At 38.9% G+C, this 21721-nt stretch overlaps 5 protein-coding genes across 5 annotated transcripts; 3 read left to right on the forward strand and 2 right to left on the reverse strand.

Annotated features, from left to right (window-relative positions):
- Positions 1-1090: 1090 nt before the first annotated feature.
- On the forward strand, positions 1091-3177 carry CBG09892 (the record flags this gene model as incomplete). The annotated part of the gene is made up of 8 exons (XM_045244186.1): positions 1091-1140; positions 1306-1386; positions 1431-1512; positions 1569-1735; positions 2438-2656; positions 2703-2846; positions 2894-3078; positions 3152-3177. 8 exons carry the CDS (start codon positions 1091-1093, stop codon positions 3175-3177), a joined length of 954 nt encoding a protein of 317 aa, XP_045094143.1.
- A 1150-nt stretch (positions 3178-4327) lies between these two features.
- Positions 4328-6051, forward strand: CBG09893 (the record flags this gene model as incomplete). Its single annotated transcript, XM_002641543.1, has 7 exons — positions 4328-4393; positions 4462-4754; positions 4800-5003; positions 5048-5344; positions 5393-5527; positions 5578-5932; positions 5977-6051. The coding sequence occupies 7 exons, from the start codon at positions 4328-4330 to the stop codon at positions 6049-6051; spliced, it is 1425 nt and encodes a 474-aa protein (XP_002641589.1).
- Positions 6052-7147: 1096 nt separating this feature from the next.
- CBG09894 lies at positions 7148-8861 on the forward strand (the record flags this gene model as incomplete). The annotated part of the gene is made up of 4 exons (XM_002641544.1): positions 7148-7375; positions 7420-8354; positions 8399-8632; positions 8678-8861. The coding sequence occupies 4 exons, from the start codon at positions 7148-7150 to the stop codon at positions 8859-8861; spliced, it is 1581 nt and encodes a 526-aa protein (XP_002641590.1).
- Positions 8862-9846: 985 nt separating this feature from the next.
- CBG09895 lies at positions 9847-13632 on the reverse strand (the record flags this gene model as incomplete). The annotated part of the gene is made up of 13 exons (XM_045244187.1): positions 9847-9985; positions 10033-10271; positions 10323-10526; positions 10576-10989; positions 11036-11167; positions 11558-11897; positions 11943-12332; positions 12384-12799; positions 12847-12940; positions 12983-13092; positions 13136-13213; positions 13258-13330; positions 13382-13632. 13 exons carry the CDS (start codon positions 13630-13632, stop codon positions 9847-9849), a joined length of 2880 nt encoding a protein of 959 aa, XP_045094144.1.
- Positions 13633-13979: 347 nt separating this feature from the next.
- Positions 13980-19005, reverse strand: CBG09896 (the record flags this gene model as incomplete). Its single annotated transcript, XM_045244188.1, has 12 exons — positions 13980-14153; positions 14215-14684; positions 14770-14982; positions 15031-15241; positions 15289-15390; positions 15437-15780; positions 15826-16413; positions 16464-17058; positions 17102-17230; positions 17276-17328; positions 18353-18572; positions 18631-19005. The coding sequence occupies 12 exons, from the start codon at positions 19003-19005 to the stop codon at positions 13980-13982; spliced, it is 3474 nt and encodes a 1157-aa protein (XP_045094145.1).
- Between the last annotated feature and the right edge of the window lie 2716 nt (positions 19006-21721).

The raw sequence follows: 21721 nt of genomic DNA on the forward strand, positions 1-21721 counted from the left end.
CACAAGCCTCGCCGGGCGGACCGGGCCGAGTCAAGGACTTCCAGAGCCCAGCCCAGTCAGGGCAAAGCTCGGCGAAGCTTGTGGGCCGGGCCCTGGCCTGTTAAGTATGGTTTTATTATGCTCAGTTTTATTATGTTACAGTTTTATTCTACTCAGTTTTATTAGCGAGTACCGCCCGATTAATATACCGTAAAACCTGTAAAAGAAGGGTCCTCTAACTTGTAGCGTTTAGCCAATTTATCTCGATTCTTGCTGAAGATATGAAAAAGTGATCAACTGATAAATTTTTTACCGTAATAATACAAACATTTTATCAGTTAGCACATTTTCATTATCTCTTACAGGTACCAAGATAATTGAACTCAAATTTGGTAGTGGTCCTTCTATTACAGGTTTTACGGTACCTTTAAACTTTCAGACTTATTGAAAACACTGTAATCAAAATTTCAAACAAAAATTCTTCATGATCTCTGTAATAGTACTAACTATGGAATAATGTGAACCATATTAGAAGGAGAAGGAGAAAGAATATCAGAATACTGTAATTCCTCTAAAAGAACCCCACCCAAACCGGCAACTTTGAGCTCAATTATTTCAATTCATGTGAAAGATATCAAATAGCAAATCATTTATCATAATATCGTCAGTTTTTTATCAGTAGACAAAATTTTGATTTCTTTCACAAGAATTGGGATAAGTGAGCTCAAAGTAGAGGGTTTGGGTTGGGTTTCTATTAGAGGAAATATTGTATTACTTTTGAGAAGCTTTGATTTTTTTCGATTATCGTTTGAAAAAAACTTTTTCAATTTTTTTTCCCTACTCTTGATTCCAATAGTTTCTGCACACAGAATTTGTGTCTCCCGAATAGCTCTTCCTCTTCTTTTTTCGCCAAAATAATCAAAACGTTTTAAATTTTAAATTACAAAATTCTTCATATTCTCTGTGTCTCGTGTTCAGTATGATCTCCCCGCCCCCTGGTTGATTGAATTTTGGGGAAGAACCAAAAACATTTCTCTCTGAAAAAGCTATATTCTTCTTCTGCTTCGTTTTCTTCTAAACGTTTACAGTATCCATCTCTTCTGGTTGAACTATGCCCTCGCAAGAAAAGGAAGAAGACGAAGGTCTTCGGAAAATTGAAGAGTAAGTTCCGAATCCAAGAATGATGTCAAGGAAAAGAAGAGCATCAAAATGGTGTGTATGTATAGTAGGCAATGTGTGATTTAGAACGACTTGTTTTCAAGTATATACGAAATTTAAGGACCCCTGTAAAAAACACTTTCGCAGACACAAGTTCTTCAGTTTCAGATCAATCAATGCGGTTTTGGACCCTTATCAGCAATCACATGTTCCGTTGAAAATCAAGAAAAAGAAGAAGAGGTTTTTACTGTAAGTCATGTTTCTGTAGTGTCGATAAAATTATTATGATTTAGACCCAAATCCAGGGATATAAATTTGAGTAAAGTGAGAGGCAAGCGGATTGTGGAGCTGTTCAGGGCGGAGCCATTTCTTATGGTATGTTGTACCAACTGGATGTTCTTTTGGCACATTCTATAATTCTACTTTTACAGAATAAGAGACATTCAAGAACCAAAGAAGATAACGAAAAGAGGAGTCGTGCCTACGAAGAAATTGCTGCTCAGATGAACAAAGAGTTCAGAAATATGGAAGGATTCAAAGAAATCACTTCTTTTCAAGCTGCAAAACTCGCCGATTACTGGAAAGACCGAATTCCTGAGTGAGTTTGAAAAATTAGTTTGAATAGGAGAGCAGGATATTAGAATCGATTCTTCAGATGAGATTTAAAACTTTCAACTTTAAGTCAATTTATCTATGTCTCTGTCAAAGATAGAAAAAAAAACCAACAATTGAATAAATTTTTCTATAAAGTTACCAACATTTTATCAGTTGACCACTTTTTCATATCTTTGACAAGAACCGTGATAAATTGGCGCAATCTTAGAAGTTAGGAAACTCTCCTATTACAGGTTTTTTTGGGAAATATTTTGGGAAAGCAGTTTCGAACTAAACGAATAGAATGACCCGCCTAACTTTTAACTTTGAACCAGATTATCTTAGTTCCTGTAAGAGATATCAAAAAGTATTCAATTGACGAAACATATTTGATATTATAATAAGCATTTTATCCGTTGACCACTTCTTGATATCGTCAACAGGAAATGAGATATATAGACTCAAAGTTACCGGTTTGGGGGCATTCCATTCAAGGTTTTACGGTCCTAATCTGAGTTTGCATTTTCGACCTTGAGGCTCATAGTTTTCTTTTTTTAAGCAACAATTTTGAACTTCCTAAATATTACTGCAAAGTTTTCTGCTTCATTTCAAAGCTTCAAAAAAATTAGTTGATTATTTTATTTCGGGTAGATATGCAAAACATAAATAATTGTTTAATCCATCCACTTCATGCTCCAATTTTCAGCAACCGTAACTCTGAAGAACCATCTCTGCTGTTGACTGGTCAGTATACGGTATCTCCGTCTCCTCCCATCTTCCCAACACCACCCGACTCACCACGAGACAAACTCGAACAGCTGCAACAAATGACAATTAGGAGGAAACAGACAGCAGAACGTCTCCAGTTCATTGTGAACACAGCAGACATGTTTATGAGCAAGACAGGTCTCGATAAACAACCACAGTGAGGATATGATCCTTGAGATCTTCTTTTAATAAGGAAATTTTAGTGGACGGTCTGCAGAGGTTAACAATATTAGGACGAAGGTGTGGAGGAGAATTCAAGAAGAAACCAACATTCGATTCAATTCGTTGAAACCATACAACTTGGTCCAGGTGAAAAAGGCTGTTTCGAATTATAAACGCCGGAAAGAGTAAGTGGAAATTGGAAAAAAACTGAAACAACTATTTGGTATTCTAGGGAAGCAAAAAATATTATCAGGAACAAAAAGTATATCACGAAGCACGAGTTAGAAGAACCGCAGAATGAAGAGAAGCCTGTGATGACGGCAGATCCTTGGGTAGCTGAGATGGATGTGGACAATACTCCGATTTATGAAGATACGGATGATATTCAAACATTCCAGGATGTCATTAACTATGCCAGTAAGTTTAAAACTTTGTGGGCTCTTTTTTTTGAGTTATTCCAATGAACGAAATCGTTTTTTTCTTGTTTCAGATTCAGTCCTGCAAGATTCTCGATGAGCTCTCTCGATGAGCCCAAATACTGCTTGCTCCAACACATCGACTTCATTTTCTTCCCAGTGCTCACTCATTTCTTTTTCTTTGTTATAATAGAGTATAAATACTGTATACATGAACGAAACTTTTTTAAAAAGTTTTGCTTTTTTTAAATTAAGCTATGAAACTGTGATGAAAGAAAAAACATCCGAAAAAACTTCTGAAATTCAAAAATTCAGAAATTTCGAGATTCTAAAATTCCGAAAATCTTTAAATTTGGAAATTCGAAAATTCTCTAATTCAAAATCTAAGAAACATAAAACTTCCAAAACCCGGGAATTTAGGAAATTCAAAGGTTTTGAAAGTCAGAAAATGAGATGTTCAGAAATTCTGTGAATCATCAGTAATCTCAGATGTTTTTCGAAATTCGGATATCAGTCTCTCTTTTTTTTTTCATAAACTCCAACTCCTGGATTCAAAAATTCTCAAATTCCCTGATCTTCCAACTTTGAAATTCTCAGTTTCTCGATTTTTAAAGTTCGGATTTACTGAATTTCTGAATTCACCAATTTTTGAATTTCTGAGTTCCCGAATTGAAGAGTTTCTTAATTTGTAAATTCCTGTGTTTCCAAAATTTGGGAATTTCCAAATTTTAAGTTTTTTAAGTTTTCAAATTTCAGAAATTAAGAAATTTAAAAAATAAAAAAGTTCAAAAACTCTCACATTCTTAAAATTTGAACTCAGGACGATTCAGACATTACAAATATCAACGAAACCAAACATAAATAAATCACTAATTCAGTAGATCAGAATCTCAGCAATTCAGGTTTTGACAAATTTGTAAGTTGTTCAATTTTCAAAATTTAATGTCCAGAAAGTTCAAGGAACAGAGGAAACGCGCTTTTATTACTAATTGACTTCTAATCAGAAGATCACAGGTTCGAGACCAGCCTGGGGCTTTGTCACCATGTTTCGAGAATTCGCAAAAATTTGCAAACCACCTGAATCAAGTTGACCTAACAAATTTTAGTCATTCTGCCGTTTTTCTCCTCTATGTCTTATTTTCCTTTCCTTATGACTGCGAGGGCTCGCGCTGTTTCGTTGGCATAGTTACGGGGAGAAAATGAGAGAGAACGGAGGGACATGAAAACAAAAATTCGATATTTTGGCAAGCATGGAGGAAAGCAACCAAGACGAGATCATCGGAGTTGTTACTGTTCACAACGGAGAGGATGGTGAAGTAAGTTTTTAGTCTATGATGAGATACAGTAAAGTGTGAAGATTTTAGTTTGTATCATGAAATTCCAGCAAAATGGAATGGAAACGAATGGAGTTGAAGCTGAACCAATCCCAGACAGACCACCTCCAAAACGAGTCGAAATACTCGATTGTAATTCTTTGAATGGTCTAATGTATCATTATTTTGCACAAGGAGATTATATTGAATGTAAATCATTGATTGGAGAAATTCAAAGTAAATATAAGGAGAAAAATGAAGCAGCGTTTCATGTCCGTGGATTGATTGCTAGAAACGAAGGAGAACTGGAAGAAGCTATGGATTGTTTTGAGAAAGCGTACGAACTTTCTGGAAAGAATAAAAAGTTAGGATTCTGAGATACTCTTCAACAACTTCTATCATATTACAGATACTTTTATGAAACTGGAAGATGTAACTTTCTTCTTGGACGTCACCAAATCGCTGTCGAACAACTCCGAAAAGCCAGTGAGGTGATGAAAGATAATCCGAAAGTTTGGTATTGGATGGCCAGAGCCATTTACCATTTGCCGTCAGAAAAAATTCCAGGGAAGACTTTTAATCCGACTGAAACTGCGAGAAACCTTCTTATGGGGTATGAACCTTATTAATGCTCATATATTTTAGACTGATTTCCAGATCAACTGTTGCTAAAGATGCAGAATTGATTACTTTCCTTGGGCGTCTTTGTGAAGAACTTCAGGATACAGAGGGAGCGATTGCAGCATACGAATCAGCAATGAAACTGCAACCAGATAATACAGATGTCATGATTCGTTTGGCATTGGTTTTGTTAAGAATGGGAAAAGAGAAGGAAGGTTTTGAGCAACTTGGTAACTGTTTGGCTTATGACCCATCGAATAGTCAAGCAATTCTGACACTCGGATCCATTATGCAGCAACACTATGATCATGATGTGGCATTGAATAAATACAGGTTTTTTAAACTATTAGAAAGGTTTTTCTAAAGGACAACCTAATTCAGAGTGGCCGCAGATGCTTGTGATTATAATGGATGTCTGTGGAATAATATTGGAATAGGTCTTCTAGCAAGAAACAAATCTGCTGCAGCTCATTCGGCACTCAAGAAAGCTTCTTTCATAAGTCCTCTAGATTATAAGTAAGTACACATTCTGTGATAAAGCGTTTATTTAAAAAAATAAATTTCAGAATCAGTTTTAATTTGGGAGTTCTCCATGATATCATGAAATTACATTGCTCGGCTCTTCATTACATTAAATTATGCACTGAGCTAAAACCGAATAATGCAAAGGCTGTTGGTGCAATGGCTGTGATATTGTCGCATATGAATGATGTTAAGAATGCAAGAGCAGCATACAAGAAGTCAATTGAGTTACAGCCATCTCCATCTATTGTAAACACATTGTTGCTTTCATTCCATGTATTCTGGTTCCAGGTTCTCAATTATGCAATTTTCGAATATCGCACAAAGAATTTTGCGGCTGCATCAACAGCGGTTCAAATCTACAAACAACTCGAGGCATCTGGAATGAAGTGCAGTGCTGTAAGAGTTAGAAGTCAGTTATCTGAAAAAATTCAAATTTTCAGAACCACAAACAGACTGCAAGTCTTCTGGATAGTGTTTTGAAGCAACATGAAGAGACTCCGCCTACAGAAAACTGAACCATGATCACAAATGTTTTGATTTTATTTCTGATTTTCTTTGTGAATAAATGCCTTAGCGGTTAGCACGCCTTCAAAATGCTATATGTTTTTCTGATTTAATTTCCTTCGACTAGCCATGTTTTCGGAAGTTCGGAATATTCCGATTTTGAAAAATTCAGAATTTCGGAATCTTTGGAATTTTAAAAAATTCAAAATTGAAATTTTAAATTCCACTTCACGGTCTCCCACAGAACGTTTCCGAACTGCAAATTAATTATTGATCTACCGAAAAAAAATTTGGCGCGATCACAATTGCAGGCCTAAAGCCGTATTTTCAAGATTTTTTATCTGATTTTGTGAAGATTCTAGATGATTCAAATGATTTTTAAAAAATTAATTAGCGGTTATATAATCCTGTATAGTCCTTTTCCGGAAGAAAATATTCCAAAAATGGCCAATTTTCCAGATTTTTTACAGAAAAAATGTATCTCCTCTTTCAGTTTTCAACATCTCTAGGAGTTTTATCTCAAAAGAACCGCGATTGTTTATTCTTCATTTTGTATGGATGAATTTTTAATGCGTCTGATAAAACTTTTTTTATAATCAAAAAAAATTTGACCAACAGACTTTGAAAACGCACAATAAAACAAAGAACATCAAATGTGATTCCTCTCAAAGCCCACATGTGAACTTTTTGTGTGCGCCTTTGACATACAGTAAACCGAAAACCTCTAAATCCGAAAAAAACTTCGAAAATATTTCGATCGGAATTTCATTAAATTTTTAAACGCAGACTCGGACTGTCGGGTGTGTATCTGTCTCACAACTTAACGAAAAACAGATGAAAAAAAAGATAGGAAAAAAGCTACGGTAGACTCGTAATTTTTTGACGAAAAGACTATGCGCCTTTAACGAATACGGTGGACTCCGCGCCAGCGCCGAACAATAATAATCAACGAAACTGATTTGTTTTTCGTGATAATTTGATCTTTTTCCTTTTCTACAGAAAGTAGTCTTCCGAATCATCAGTACCCGCTCTATGCTTCTTATGTTCTCACTTCAATTCGAGCATTTCACTAAGTTATGCATTTTTCAGGGCAATTCCACACTAACCATGAGTCAGCAGAACGCGCTCAACACATATATGGCCCAGAACAAGCCAATAAACGGGCGAATTTACGAAAGTCCTGCTCTCAGCCAAGCACACAATGAGCCTGCAAATGCGACATTTGGCGGATGCTTCAATTCGTACAACTCCTCGTGGGCTCCTTCAAAAAACAACGGACAGTCGTTCACTCCTTTATTCCAATCAACTCCAAAACAGTATGGAGGTCCATTCAAGGTTTATTTTTGCGATCTTGTGCTCTGAAAAGTATAAAATTTTAGCATTCATCATGGCGCAAAGCTACTCCATCGTACACTCCACGACGCCAAGCCAGCAATCTTGGATCTGTTCGCCTTCGTCTCATCGACCTTGAGCTCAACGATACGACTACTTTTTCTTTGAGCAACTCTCACAATCGTTCTTTAAGAAGCACTCTCCCTGTTTGGGCGATCGATGAGAACGGGGGAGTTTCAGAGAGCGTCACTCTGAAAGACGTTCTCGCCAACAAGGCTCTTTTCGAGTTCGCTACTGACAAAAATGGTTGTCGTTTCCTGCAAGAACAATATCCAGCAGACTCGGACGGAGGAATTCACGACGATATTTTCCGTAGGATGGTAGAAGATCGCAGCTTATTCCTCTCCATGTGTCGTAACATGTTCGGAAACTTCTTTGTCCAGCGAATGGTCGAATGCTCGAATAATGAAGAGCAAGAGATTGTTATGGAACATCTTGTGACCGATATGTACACTCTCTGCTTGGATAAGAGTGCATGCCGTGTGATTCAACTCGCTGTACAGAAGCTGGAGACTCATTTAGCCTCGCGTCTCGCAGCGGAACTCCGTGATGCAGATCTCGTTCGTCTTAGCATCGATCAAAACGGAAATCATGTCATTCAGAAGATTATCAAGACGCTTCCAGTTTCTGCCTGGGATTTCGTTGTCAAATTCTTCTGCAATGACGAACATCTCATTGCTGTTTGCCAAGACAAGTACGGATGCCGAGTTGTTCAATCGACCATTGAGAAATTGTCTGAAGATCCAGAATTGGAATGCTACGGTCAACGTCTTCATCTGCTCCAGAAGTTAATGGTCGGAATAACTCGCAATTGCGGTCAGCTAGCCTCTAATGAATTCGCCAACTACGTTGTTCAACATGTTGTAAACTGTGGTGGTGCAATGGAAACATTCAGAGATATCATCATTGAGCAATGCCTTCTGTACGTTTCTATTGTACTCACACGAACAAAAACAATTATTTCAGACGCAATCTTCTATCGATGTCCCAGGAGAAGTACGCATCTCATGTTGTCGAAGTTGCTTTCCTTCGTGCACCACATCGCTTGGCATTCGAAATGATGGAAGAAATCTTCGAAGGTTACATTCCACACCCAGATACCAACCGCGATGCACTCGACATTTTGCTGTTCCACCAATACGGAAACTATGTCATTCAGCAAATGATCAACATCTGCTGCAATGCCATAATTGGAAGAAGGTGGGGTTCACATATCATTGCTGCTGCTAGAATGTTTGCTTTCAGCGAGCATCATCTTGAGCAGAAAGAGATCGAGCAGTATACCAAATGGCTGGAGCGTATCAAGGAACGGGTATCCCGCAACTCGAACCGTCTAGAACGTTTTTCTTCCGGAAAAAAGATCATCGAGGCTCTTCAAGCATCCTCCATTGGTACACTCATGTCACCACCAGCAGGACAGTATTACTAATTCACCGTTGTTAATGAAACCGGGTCCCTGAAAGCGCGTTCTCCAAAGACTATTATAATCAACTAATCTATTTGCACCCATTATACTCACCTTATATTTGTATTATTATTATTGAATCGATCTCACCAAAAGCCTATTGCATGATTTACATGAATAAATTGTAAGATAATTTGTTTTTTTTCACTGTTTTTTAGCCATTTCAGGTTTATATTGCATCAATCTAGGGAAGTCAAATACTCGTTTGCTCGAAGATCATTCGCTAGAGTCTCATTTGCTAGAGGAGCCGATTTGCTAGAATTATCTTATGATGGAATTTCCCCATTTTCAGAGTCTCATTTACTAGAAGTTCTAGTCTATACAGTATACTACCAGTGATGATTTTGGCAAAATGATTCATTTTCGTCAGCTTTTCGCCAGCTTTTCATCACTTCTTCCGTCCGTCCGTGTCCGTCTAGTCTGGTTCGCCCGTCTGGTTCGTCCGTCAGGTTCGGCCGCCAGGTTAGGCCGTCTGGTTCGTCCGTCAGGGAAAATCTTTGACTCCTTTGATAATGCAAAAAATCGTCAAGTTCTTGGTTTTTTCCTTTTGTCGATTCCAAATTAGACCATATACCCTTCTTTGCCCCCACCCCCGAAGAATAGGCCCAAAAATTTCTAGCAAAGGTGACTCTTTCCTCTCTGGCCTTCGAACAGTAATTTTTATAACCTTAAAAAATGAAGAAGCTTTCATATTGCTGAAAAGTCGGACTAAAACTTGAACAGATATAAATTTACTTCATTCGAATACGGTTCCTAAAAAATTACAAAAGCAAACGTATACATGTCATATATTGCAATTATGTCCAAACACAAACCGAAAAAAAAACAAATGAAGGGCACACAATACTCGTCACTCAAAAAAAACAAACAGCTAAACGAATAATAAGGTAAAACAAAGGAATATACTTATATAGAACATCAAAAGGTTCCAAAAGCATTTTTGTTATGACTAGATTGATCCTGGATCACGAACGGCTGCCAAGTTGAATCGAATTGTTTGTTGCTTGAAATTACGCAGGTTACCAATTTCTCGGAACATTGCTGTGATCAGAGCAGACGATCCGTATGGTTCCGCACTGATGAGAGCTCTGAAACAAAAGAAATTCCTAAAATCACTCAAAAACACTCTAAATACCGAGTTTCAGTGGTAAACTCCTTGAAGTAAAAATAAAGGATATCCGCCAATGCTTCCACGGTTGGTCTCATCAATTCACCCTGAATCCTTCCGAACACAGCTCGAAGTAAAGTGGGTCCGTTCTCTGCAAACACTGTTTTCATTGCAGCGTCATCGTGAGAAGTGGCATAAGTCGAAAGGGCAGCGAGAACCTGAGAAGCACTTCGAACTTCGGTGGGGACGGAAGAGTTGATAATTATCTGAAAATCTCAATTATGTGATTACTGAGCATGTTCAAATTAGTTACTGACAAAACTACAAATTTTGGTAGCTGAGAGGAATGCAAACATTGATGGGTCTTCAAACTTCCGAATCATCTTCCAATTCTTTTTCACGACTTGATGAATCAACTGGAGGTATTCATCTAATTGTGATGATTCCATATGTTGTTCCGCTGTTTTGACCCAATGGGAAAATGCATTCGCCATATCAGCACCAACCAGAGACCCACATTGCTGAAATGAAAAATTAGATGAGATTGAATCACGGCATCACCAAACAAACCAAAACAGTAGACTTGGCAAGACCACAGGCTGCCACAACTGATTCCGAAACGAACAATGCCGTGTTTACCAGAGAGACAACAAATGGAAAGAACGAGGCAATGTAGCGTTCGGGAAGAGATGTGAGTGCCGATCGAACTGCTTTGCAAACTTCTTGAATTAGACTTCCGCTATTCTTTTTATTCAATCCATTTTCATCACCACAGCACAATGCTTCGAAGACTGGAATCGCCTCTTTCAGTAATTGGACAATTGTTGGTTCTTCTTCAGTGGATTCTATTTCTTTTCTACTAGAGAGACTCGCGAACAGCGTGGAAAATATATTAATTTGGAATGCGTATCTCCTATGACGAATCTTCTCGTCGATTCCCGCTTCATTAATGTTTTGGTAACTTAGAATCTGTCCAATTATTTTCTGAAATTACAATAATTCAGAATGAAATCTGGAACGTTTCGGATACCATTGTTTCTGATGGTGGTTTTCTGGATAGAACATATCCGATGCATTTAAGGGCTGCCAGTCGATCGGAATCACTAGCCGATGGAGCATTGAAAAATTCGTAGCATCTTGTAGAAACTTGATCGCCAACAATCTAAATATAAATTTCTTATTTATCACCAGCAAGCTGGTGCGCCTTCGGCGCGATTTAATCTAGTTTGTTACTCCTCATTCTTCTTAAAGTGTCACGTCAATTCATATTTATTTTTCAAGCTTTTCAAAAGATAACAGCCTGACATGGGGACCAACAGACGCCTCTAGCGTTTTATTTATCTTATTGATCATACCAGCAAGCTGGTGCGCCTTCGGCGCGATTCAATCTAGTTTTTTACTGGTTCGTAGCTTCGCTCTTTCCTTCTTCTAAATGGGTCACGTAAACCTATATTTATTTTTCAAGTTTTTCAAAAGTTGACAAACGGACATTAGGACATACAGACGCCTCTAGCGTTTTATATATAAGGAAGATTCTTTTTTTTAAACTTACATCTAAGCTTTCAGATCGATCTTCTGTGAATTTCTGAAGCGTCTCGATAGCTTGCCTGACACTCGGAACATTTGGTGACACATAAGAAAGAATAACTGGAATTAATGCACACTCTAACTCTTTCGCTTGTTCGTGCTCTTGAATTAGATATGATAGCGCATAAAGAACTCCCATCAGGGTGCCTCCACGACGATCGGAATCTAAACCGAGTGTAGGAGAAGACGTCGACGCAGAGAAACTAGAAGATGCACAAAGTTCAAGGCACTTCAAAATTGGAGTGTAGTCTGATTCACCAAGATAATTGGCAACACATTCCCATTGAAATAGACACGCTTCACTTCTGAAATTTATCACTTATCAATATGAAAACACCATGAACCCTCACGTATTCACATCTCCATTATTCGTTGCTTCTTCCAGTTTCTGATTCAAGTAATTGAGTGTGTCTATAGCAGAAAAATTGTAAGAGTCGTAGGATGCGTCGCTTCTCGTCTTCCGATATGCGTCGAATATTTCTCTATCATACAATGACCATGACAACCATATCTCCATCGATGGATACCTCAGTTTCCTAATTGCAACATCCAGAATCTCCGCATAAATTTGGGAAAATTCGTTTCGTAATTGATCGTTGATAGTGCTACCAGAACTTGATGTTTGCATTACCTCACATCTCAGGGAAATAAAATAACTTGAAGGAAGATCGGATACCATTTCATCAAGTGGATACTGTCCTTGTAAATTTGCCAGAACTTGCATTACTCGAGACATCTGGCTGGAAAAGAAAAATTAAATATATACTGATGGTCCCTCCCAGATGCTTTACATCACAAGTTCAGAATTTCCTCCTTGGACAGCACACTCCACTAAAGTAGGTATCGACTTCTCAGCAACAAGACACGTGGCTGCCACTAGAGCTGTGATTTCTTCACTGGTCGCATCCTCGCGAAGTTCGTCTTCAATTTTTTGCGAAACATTCACACAAATGTACTGGCAAATGTTAATGATGAGCATGGAATGACGATGAAATTCATCATTTTCAGCAATTATATCAAGAATGCTTGCTAAAGCAGTGCAGTCCTGAACTACGGCGCCCAGAACATCCGATAGCACTTGTGTCCAAGCATCTAAACAAATTCCTGGAAGTCGGAGCCATTGCTCAACACATTCAACGGCGGCTTGCTTGGTGATCGATGATGTGTCTCCTCCTCGAAGTACGACAGCCAATATTTGAATAATATTCTGAAATCTAATCCATACTGTTAGCACGTTTCAGGTATGTAGTATACCTCGGAGAACTTGTGCAGCTCTGCTTTTAACCTACTACGTTGGGCGAGTGGCATGACGACATGAGCGAATTCTGCAGCCATATCAGAGAGTACTCTGTAAAAAGGAGCAATTTATTTTCACCAAAATCAATGTTACTTTAATAGGATTTCAGGAGTTGTTGCTAGCAATTGCGTGAGATCTTCAACCGGAGTCATCCATACTTCCGGAATACAGTAAAGCGAGAAGAGGGCGAGTGCAGCGGAGAGCTGAATGCAAAATTTGGCTTTTACGTTTCATGGATGTGCTCACTTTATTAAGAATCGATGTCGATTGGACGTAGGCTCCAGATGTGAGACTGTCGATAAGAAACGTTTTAACACTCATTTGCTGGAATAGATGTATTCGTTATTGATTAGTATCATCTAATCTACCAGTGTCTGATTGACAACACATTCTTCGCTTCGAACTTTGATCACATCGTAGAGGGCCACCGCTCCGAAGTATCTGGAGGAAGAACAACAGTTGTGAAAAATATTAATATTTAAGACAGTTTACCTAACATTCGGTGAACATTTTTCCTGATTGATGATTCTCATACATGCACCCACAGTTTGGACACATTCATACTCTAAAGTAATTTTTAAAAACAACAATATGATTTGTAACAACTCAACCGTACCACTCTTGAATCTACATAAAATTTTATCGATATCATGCCTCCTCTGCTCATTAGTGGTTGTATAGAATTCATCAATGGTTGCTATGAGCAGATCGGAATCTATTGCAGCCGAGGCCACATGGGCCATTTGACCAAACTACTGCAATATCCGGAGTTACGAGTGACCACTTTTCAACACAAACATTCTTTTAGGGATAGAGCCCATTACAAAACGAACAAAAACATTTTCATGAAACAATTTTAATCGGGCGTTATAATAACATTTGGTAAATTGATCCGAAAATTATATTTAGCAAGAAAAATCTGGAAGATGAGAAAGAGAACGACAAGTCTTGTGGATGAGATTTTAGAGGAATTCGGGGAGAATGAATACACATAAAATACAGGGAAAACAATCTCATTTATAAATTTAAAATGTCTTGAACAAAATCGAGCGTATGATAAGTCATTGCATTTGTCATGCTGGGTGTTTTCTTAGAACCGTATTTTTCGGTGATATCCTCTTTCAGATTCCTCCTGATTTGTACGGAGCGCTGCGTCGATCTCCTCACAACACAATTGAGCATGGAGCCGAACTGTCTCATCACGATCAGTTTTCCAAAGATTTCGAACTTCGCGGTGCAAATCCAGGAGACTTTCACGAAGAATCTGCAAACTCCCAGTTTTAATGCAAATGAAAAAAAATTAATGCAAATGAAAAACTACTCACTACTAGGATATCCTTTCCAGCTGCTTTGAGACTGTGTCGAATGAGATCCGTTGCGCTACGTCTGACCAGCGGCGAACGATCGATACGAAGAATGTTGGTGACTTTGAGAAGCATTTGGTCCAGCCATTTCTCAACTCCTCTGCCTCGTGTTGCTACGAGAAGATTTCCGAAAGCTCCACAGCTGCTGGCACGTAATATCTCGTCAGAGGCTTCGATTCCAGTCATGAAAGCAGTTGCCAAACGATCAAAGAAGGTGATCGAACTTTCACCGCGACTAATAAGGAGTTTGCCAATAGCTTCTGCAGTTCTACCAATTCGTATCACCAATTTCTCGTCTTTATTTGTTGCGTTAATTAACTCTTCGTAGTACTCGATAAGGCCTTCAAAGAAGTGACGATCATAGAGGGCCATTTCACAGAGACAGTTGATTGCAGACAGAAAGACATACGAGTCGTCATCAATAACCATGTCTGGAAAAATTAGATTAATTCATTCGATAATGCTTTCAGATTTTTTGCAAACCATTTTTGGATTTTTGTTTCAGATTAGCTTTACCTTTGACCGTATCGTATGCACCGTATTCGATGAGTTTCTGACAGTGCCACGTTCTTTGCCGGAATGCTTTGGAGATTTGCATGAGTGCTCCTCCTTTAACAGCCGGCTCATCATCATGGAGTTCTTCAATCCATTCATTGCAAAGATCGATTTGGTTGTATCTTCGACGTTCGTTTCTTTGAGGAACAACTGGAGGTACAATGTCATTGACATCTGAATAATGATTAGATCAGAACCATTCTGTGAAGTAAAATTCCTCACCAATCTTAAGAGTTTTCAGGTATCTTTTAGTCTCGTCTATAGTGTTATTGAAGACTACATCGGATGATGGGAATAGGTCCGATGCTTTAGTGAAGTTGGCGATTGCTTCCAACGCCTTAGTTGCAATTTCTTGCATACGCGAGGCTCCTCGAGTAAGGGAGAAAATCGCAGTGATGAGAGGAATACAAAGCCTCACGGTACTGCGAGTGGACTGAAACAAGATTATGCATCAGAGCGCCATCGAAAACTGTAACTTACATCGAATTCTTTCACCTCGGTTTCCGTCATCTGGAAAACATCCACACTTTGTTTTCGATTCGCCATTCGAACAAACTTCAATGTGGCGTTGTTCAGGATGTTCTGAAATTGACATAAGAATGCGTGAAGATGGGAAGAGACACTATACCTCAGTCATCCTCAGCAATTGAATGCATTCGTCCTGAGCGAAACCTCTTTCGCCTGCAATAGCAATAAGTCTCTCATAACAGCATCCGACGATAAAATGAGAATGAGTCGAAGAAAAAAGTTTGGCCCCATCCAGTTGAACGAATCTGGCCATATCATCCTCTCTCTCCTTTTCCGAAACTTTCAGAAACTCCTCCAACGCTACGTTTATCATTTCCATTATTGTGCGAACACGAGCTGCGGTTAGAACATTATCGATAACGTAGAAAGCTGTGTCAATACGATGACCAACACTTTCATCTGAATCGCTGAATCCATCGACCCAAAGTTCTTCCGACGGTGTCTCTGAAAAATGAAAAATCACAAATATCCGCTAAATCCACCGCTTACCGTTTCCATTGGTTTCTCCAACTTCTTGGATCTTTGAAGACGTTACCGATTTCTTGACCAATCTAACAGCAAGGGACGGAGTGATCACATACTGGTAGATGGTGTATCCTAAGCTACCAACGCTATCCAATATAGCTCTCAGTATATCTTTAATATAAGGAATTTGTTCGGCACATGCGAAGAAGCATGTGGTCAGCTGGCGAATTCGCTTCACGTTATAGGAGTTTTGCATTTGAGATAGGAGTTGCAGATTTCTGATGTCGTTCGTCGAAAACCCTTCAATTTTTTCCGTATGCTTTTGTTCTTTGTTTTGAAGTTTCTTATCAAGAAGCTCCCAGAAATTCAAAATCTTGTCAAAGACCGTTAGATCCGCATTGAGAGAGAAGCGAACATGCACTTCGTTGACATAGCTCACGAAGAGATTCAGAGTATTCTTATCAACTTCCTTCTGACTCCAGATGATCTCAAAGAACTGATTGGATATGTTCTCATGATATTTTCGTGGATGACTGAAAATTTTCGGCACAGCGGCGAGGCACCACGCCACACTTTTCGTCATCGGTAAGTGATCAGTCCAATTCTCTCCGGCTGAAAAAAGAATGAAACTTGATTCAAAGATATTAGAATCCTGGACCCACCACGCTCCTGATAGTATTGCAACATAAGAGTCAATCCGCCTTCAGCCACAAGAATTTTACTCAACGTTCTGCCACAAGCTCCTTTAAGCCACATTGGAGGCTCTGCTGATTTCCCGCCGCGCGACAAAAACATCAAGCTGCCAAACAGCAAGTCAACAGGGCATTTCGAGATGATTTCCTCTAGCTGAGCTTCGTAGTTATTGACTTTGAGTTCATTAAGCTGATATTGGATGGCAATCACATCATCAATAAACTTTTTCATGAACTGTGAAGCGATTGCATCGTTACATTTCAGCAATGCGACAATCACTTTCGCCGCAAAATCGAGCTGAAAATTGTTTTCTTTTTCAAAATATACAGTTGCAGAACGAACTTTTACGGCGCATGTTTCTTTGTTTCCGTCGTAAACTTTCCATGATTTGATGAATGTACTCCTTGCAGAAGCCGGCAAGCAAACTCCTGGCTCCAAGAAAGGGATAACTCCGGTGAGCAAAAAGAACTGGAATGAATCTTTGATAATGGCGATTTCTTGAAGAGAGATCAGTTGATATTCGTCGTCTGTTGTAGCACGCTGCGACTCCAATACTCCAGCAAGCTAAAAACAACGAATATATTTGCTACGGCAACGATTAGATCACCTCTAGATAAAGACCTCCGAGGATTCGCGAGTAATGGGCCCTAGCATCTGCGTTCACAGTTTTGGCACCATCAGATGTCGAAGGAGTCGGATCTTCGATTGTGGGGTCGACGAACTTGTCGAATACCTCCTAAAATTGATAAACTGAAATAGCTACGGGATGCGGATAACTCACTTTCGGACACTGCTTCAAGAGGATTTCGAATGGATCAGATTTCCATGTTTCTGCTGAAAACACAGGACTTCGAACTTTCCTAGCTGAGGGAATCAGATCTCAAAACTGCCATAAGTGGGTTCTTTTTTAGCATTGAATGTGCAGATGTTTAAAACTTGGCAACAAACACTTTTTTAATCTGATTTCCGATGAATGACGAATGGAAAACATACCTGGGGGAGTCACAAGCTGAGTTATTAATTGGATCAGTTCATCTTTGATTAACATTATGCAGATGTGGCTGGAAATCGATAGATAAGCTCGAGACAACAACGACAACTGCTTCAGCGAAATGTTTACTCCGAGAGGAGTACTCGAGCTGGTTGTTAGGCCACGGCCCTCGGGACTTTTTTTTGCAATTGCAAAAATTATCTTTTTCATCAAAAATTATTGTAAAATTACACTAAAACACACTGAAAACAACATTACAGTCAGTTTTGTTATCATATTTTCAGTGGATCTCTTATGAGTTAAATATAATCGAGTTTAACGAATTTGACAGGAGCTAGGTTATGAAATTTTCTTCGTTTAAAATGTAGACACCCATAAACCATAATAAACAACAACACTTTATTGAATCAAACCAAAAATTGCCCAGAACAATTTGAAATTTGTATTCAACTTTGAAAATGGGATGAGAGAGAGAGAGACGACAGAGACGGGGGAGACGAGAAACGTTTCATTTCAGGTTATGAAGAATTCAGTGTCTGAATATGGGTAGAATTCAGTTTCTGAGTAGAATTAAGTTTCTGAATTTGCGAAAAAAAATGTGATTCGGTTTCAAAGATTTGATGATGGAGAAAAAAAAGTATGAATGCGGGGATGTCAGATGTTAAGGAATTCGAAGAATGGAAAAAATTATGCGAGAGAGTTGACCATTTTCTCCTGCTCCTTGGCAATCTCCATCTTGTATCTGATGGTGTTGGCTTCAGCAAGAAGTTGAGCGCAGAGACCGAGGAGACACAATGACGCTAAAAATATTTAAATTTTTTGTTATCTCGAGAATTTTTGAATTCTATTTCCAACCCAGAAACTTACAGATGAAGAGAATGAAGACAAAGAGTTGTCCTTCAACAGCCATGTAGAAGGCGGTCTGGAAACGGAATTGAGCGGCGGTGAGTTCGCTGACGAATGTGATGTTGTTGTTCGCTTCGAATTTCTCCCATCTCATTTCTGGAGCCAATCCAGATGCCATGTAGCTACCAATGAAGGCTGGGACGAGCATCATGAGGACCAGGGATACCATGAAGAAGAACCACTGAAAAATTTAGATTAAGAGATACGGGCTCTAAGTTCAAACTGACCGCGATAGATGCAGCGAGACGACATCCTGGGACAGTTCGGGAGAGACCAGAGAACAGACAAATCAGATGAAGCAGCATGACCATGGTGATGTTGGCTAATGGATGGAGGCCGGTGAGCTGGCTAAACAAATCCGGGCAGTCCGGATTGGTAGTAGCCAACGCATAGACGTCAACGGTGAGCGAGATGAGAAGGACCATCGCGAGGTACGAGCGGAGATTGGCTCTGGTGCGTGGACTACGACGTTGAGAAGTCTTGATCAGGATTCTTCCCTTGACAACACGACCTGGAGAGGCAGCGGCTGGCTGGGCAGCCGTGGTGGCAGTCTCGCGACAAGTCTCCTCCCCGGATGGCTTGGTAGAAGAGATAAGCTTGCAGACGACAGTCATCTATAAGTAAAAAAGAAGTAAAATGCTAGAAAGGTCCGTTATTACTTGAGTACGAAACAAAAAACTGATAAAGAGGAAACTACCGTATTCCCTCTAAAATGAGCCTACCCAAATCATCAACTTTGAGCTCAATTATCTCGATTCCTGTGAAAGCTATTGAAAATTTGTCAACTGATAAAATATTTCTGATATCATTATAAATAATTTTTCAGTTGACAAAATTTTTTTCTTTTTTCCTTTCTCAGGAGCCGAGATAATAGAACTCAAAGTTGATTGTTTGAGTTGGATTTGTTTAGAGGGAATATGGTATACAGTACGGATCAAAATTTCTTTGGGATTTATCAAAATGTTTTTTTGTCAATTTTTCGATCTTGGATGTTGTTAATTTGAAAAAAGTAAAATTTAAGAACGTTTAATAGTTACTGTATCTTCCGGCGATGAGTTAAAATATTAGATCAACTTTTGAGAACGGTTATTAACTTATGGTTATGAACGGAACGAAAGAAAATCCTAGTTTCTATTTCTATGGTCTAGCTGAAAAAAAGAAGAAGGAGAAAAGAAAAAGGAAAATTCGAAGTGGCAGCCGTTGAATGAAAGGGAATCGGTGGAAAGCCTACCCTCTCGGTTTTTCGATTTCGACTCCGCCCAAATATCTGCACTGACGGAAACGCCCACTTTTGAAAAATAGAACTGAAAAGCGAGAGACGATTTAATGAATAGTATGAAGGTGCCGGAGAGTGGGACATAGAAAGAGCATTTCTTCCAGGCACAAGACGAGATAATGCCACGTCATTAAATCGACTGACGAAAAGCCGAAAAATGGAATTGGGGAGTTTGGGCTGACGGAGCTGAGAGGGAGAAGTATTGAAATGGAAGAAAAAGGGATGATCTGTTTAGAATGAGGTTTGGAAGTGGATAGAAGGCTCAACAATTAGAAGCCTGGCATGTTTCACCATCAGAACCAACATTGGAAATACAGTAACCCTATATTTCCCTGCACGTTTGAACTGTCAATTTTGAGCTCAATTATCTCGGTTCCTCCAAGAGATATCAACAATTTGTCAACTGATAAATTGTTTATCGTGATATTATAAATATTTTATCAGTTGACAAAATTTTGAGATCTCTCACAGGAACCGAGATAATAGCGCTCAAAGTTGACTATCTGGGTGGGCTTCTATTAGAGGTAATACTGTAATTAATAGTAAACCTGTGAGTTTTCCTAAGTTAAAGCCCACAAATATTCAGATTGAAAGACAGAAAAAAACACCAGAAGTGTCATATAAGACAAGAAGATTTTGATTGTAGATAGAAAATCGTAAATCTTCGTTTCCCCCACCGAACCTCTTTCCCGTTTTCATTTCCTTTCCTTTTTGCTCTTTCGTTCATTTGAAAAACGAGTGGGTGCCACATTAAAATCGTACAACCAATTCCATTTACACCACTCAAATCCTTTCTTTCTCCCTTTTTCGAATTTCGACTGACAAAAACCTTCGGACGGAATGAGCAATAAAGTTCAAGGCTTTTAGAGAAATGTCATGTGTATAGGGAATGGGTTACTGTAATTGGATGGGATAGGGGGAGAAGAATAAAACGAAAAACATGATGATGATAAAATAGTGGGGCAACAGATGGTCGTCTCAAAAACGTACGATGAAAAAAAAATACGAAGGGTCAACAACTGAAGAACAGCTGTGGTTACTGTAGTTTTTGAAATGTCATTTTTAGAGAGAGTAGGACAAGAAGGGGTAAGAAGAGGGACCGTCGATGTTAGGAAAACATAGATGTTTCATTGGAATGCAAAGGAAATTAATATATCTGTCTTGCTGTATGTCTTGCTTCATTCTTATTCAAACAGAAATTAGGGAGAATGTGTTTTGATCATTATTCTGATACAAAAAAATGGACTTTAGGAAGAGAAACGCCGGTGGCCGTGGCCTAAGGTTCCAAACGATAACTACCGTAACCTAAAAATATTAGTATTTTCCGAATTTACTTTCTTGTTATTTCCACTGCTTTTGGACGAGTTTTCTGTTATTTTTTCTCGAAAAGAAAACGCATAAAAACCGAGAAAATAAAATTGAAAAATGACTATTTTTTAAGGTTACGGTAGTTGTAGTTGTGGGACCTTCGGCCACGGCCACTGGCGTTTCTCTTCCACGGCTCCGGTTATTTTTTACCAGATTGAGTCATGATTCTTTCAATGAGGTTATGGTAACCCAAACGAGCGAGATTGAAGAGTCATAAAAAGTTTTCCCATAACTTTATATGAGCCGTATATAATTGAAGTCTATTTTTTGATCCATTTTCCTTTTTTTACGACATCTATATAATTGTGGGAACCCACTTGGGTTCAAGCGAGGGGGTCAGAAAGCGCGCCCCAGTAAATTTAGGAAAAATCCTAATTCGCTGCCGAATTTCGTTGGCTGAGTTTCACAGTTTGAAATGAAGAGCGAAAAAGCGCGCCTTGCAACCAGTTGATTTTGAAGAAATAGATCATGATTTAGATCAAACCCGCGTCCACTTGGGTTCAGGCGAGGGGGTCAGAAAAAGCGCCCCAGCAAATTCGTAGGCCAGAAGAAATTTCATAATTTTAAAATGAACGCGGGTTTGAACTAGATCATGATATATTTCTTAAAAATCAACGGGTTGCAACGCGCGCATTCTCGCTCATCATTTCAAACTGTGATACTCAGCCAACGAAATTCGGCAGCGA

The sequence above is a fragment of the Caenorhabditis briggsae genome, assembly GCF_000004555.2.
Source record: "Caenorhabditis briggsae complete genome, chrIII, whole genome shotgun sequence".
Taxonomy (NCBI): Eukaryota; Metazoa; Nematoda; class Chromadorea; order Rhabditida; family Rhabditidae; genus Caenorhabditis; species Caenorhabditis briggsae.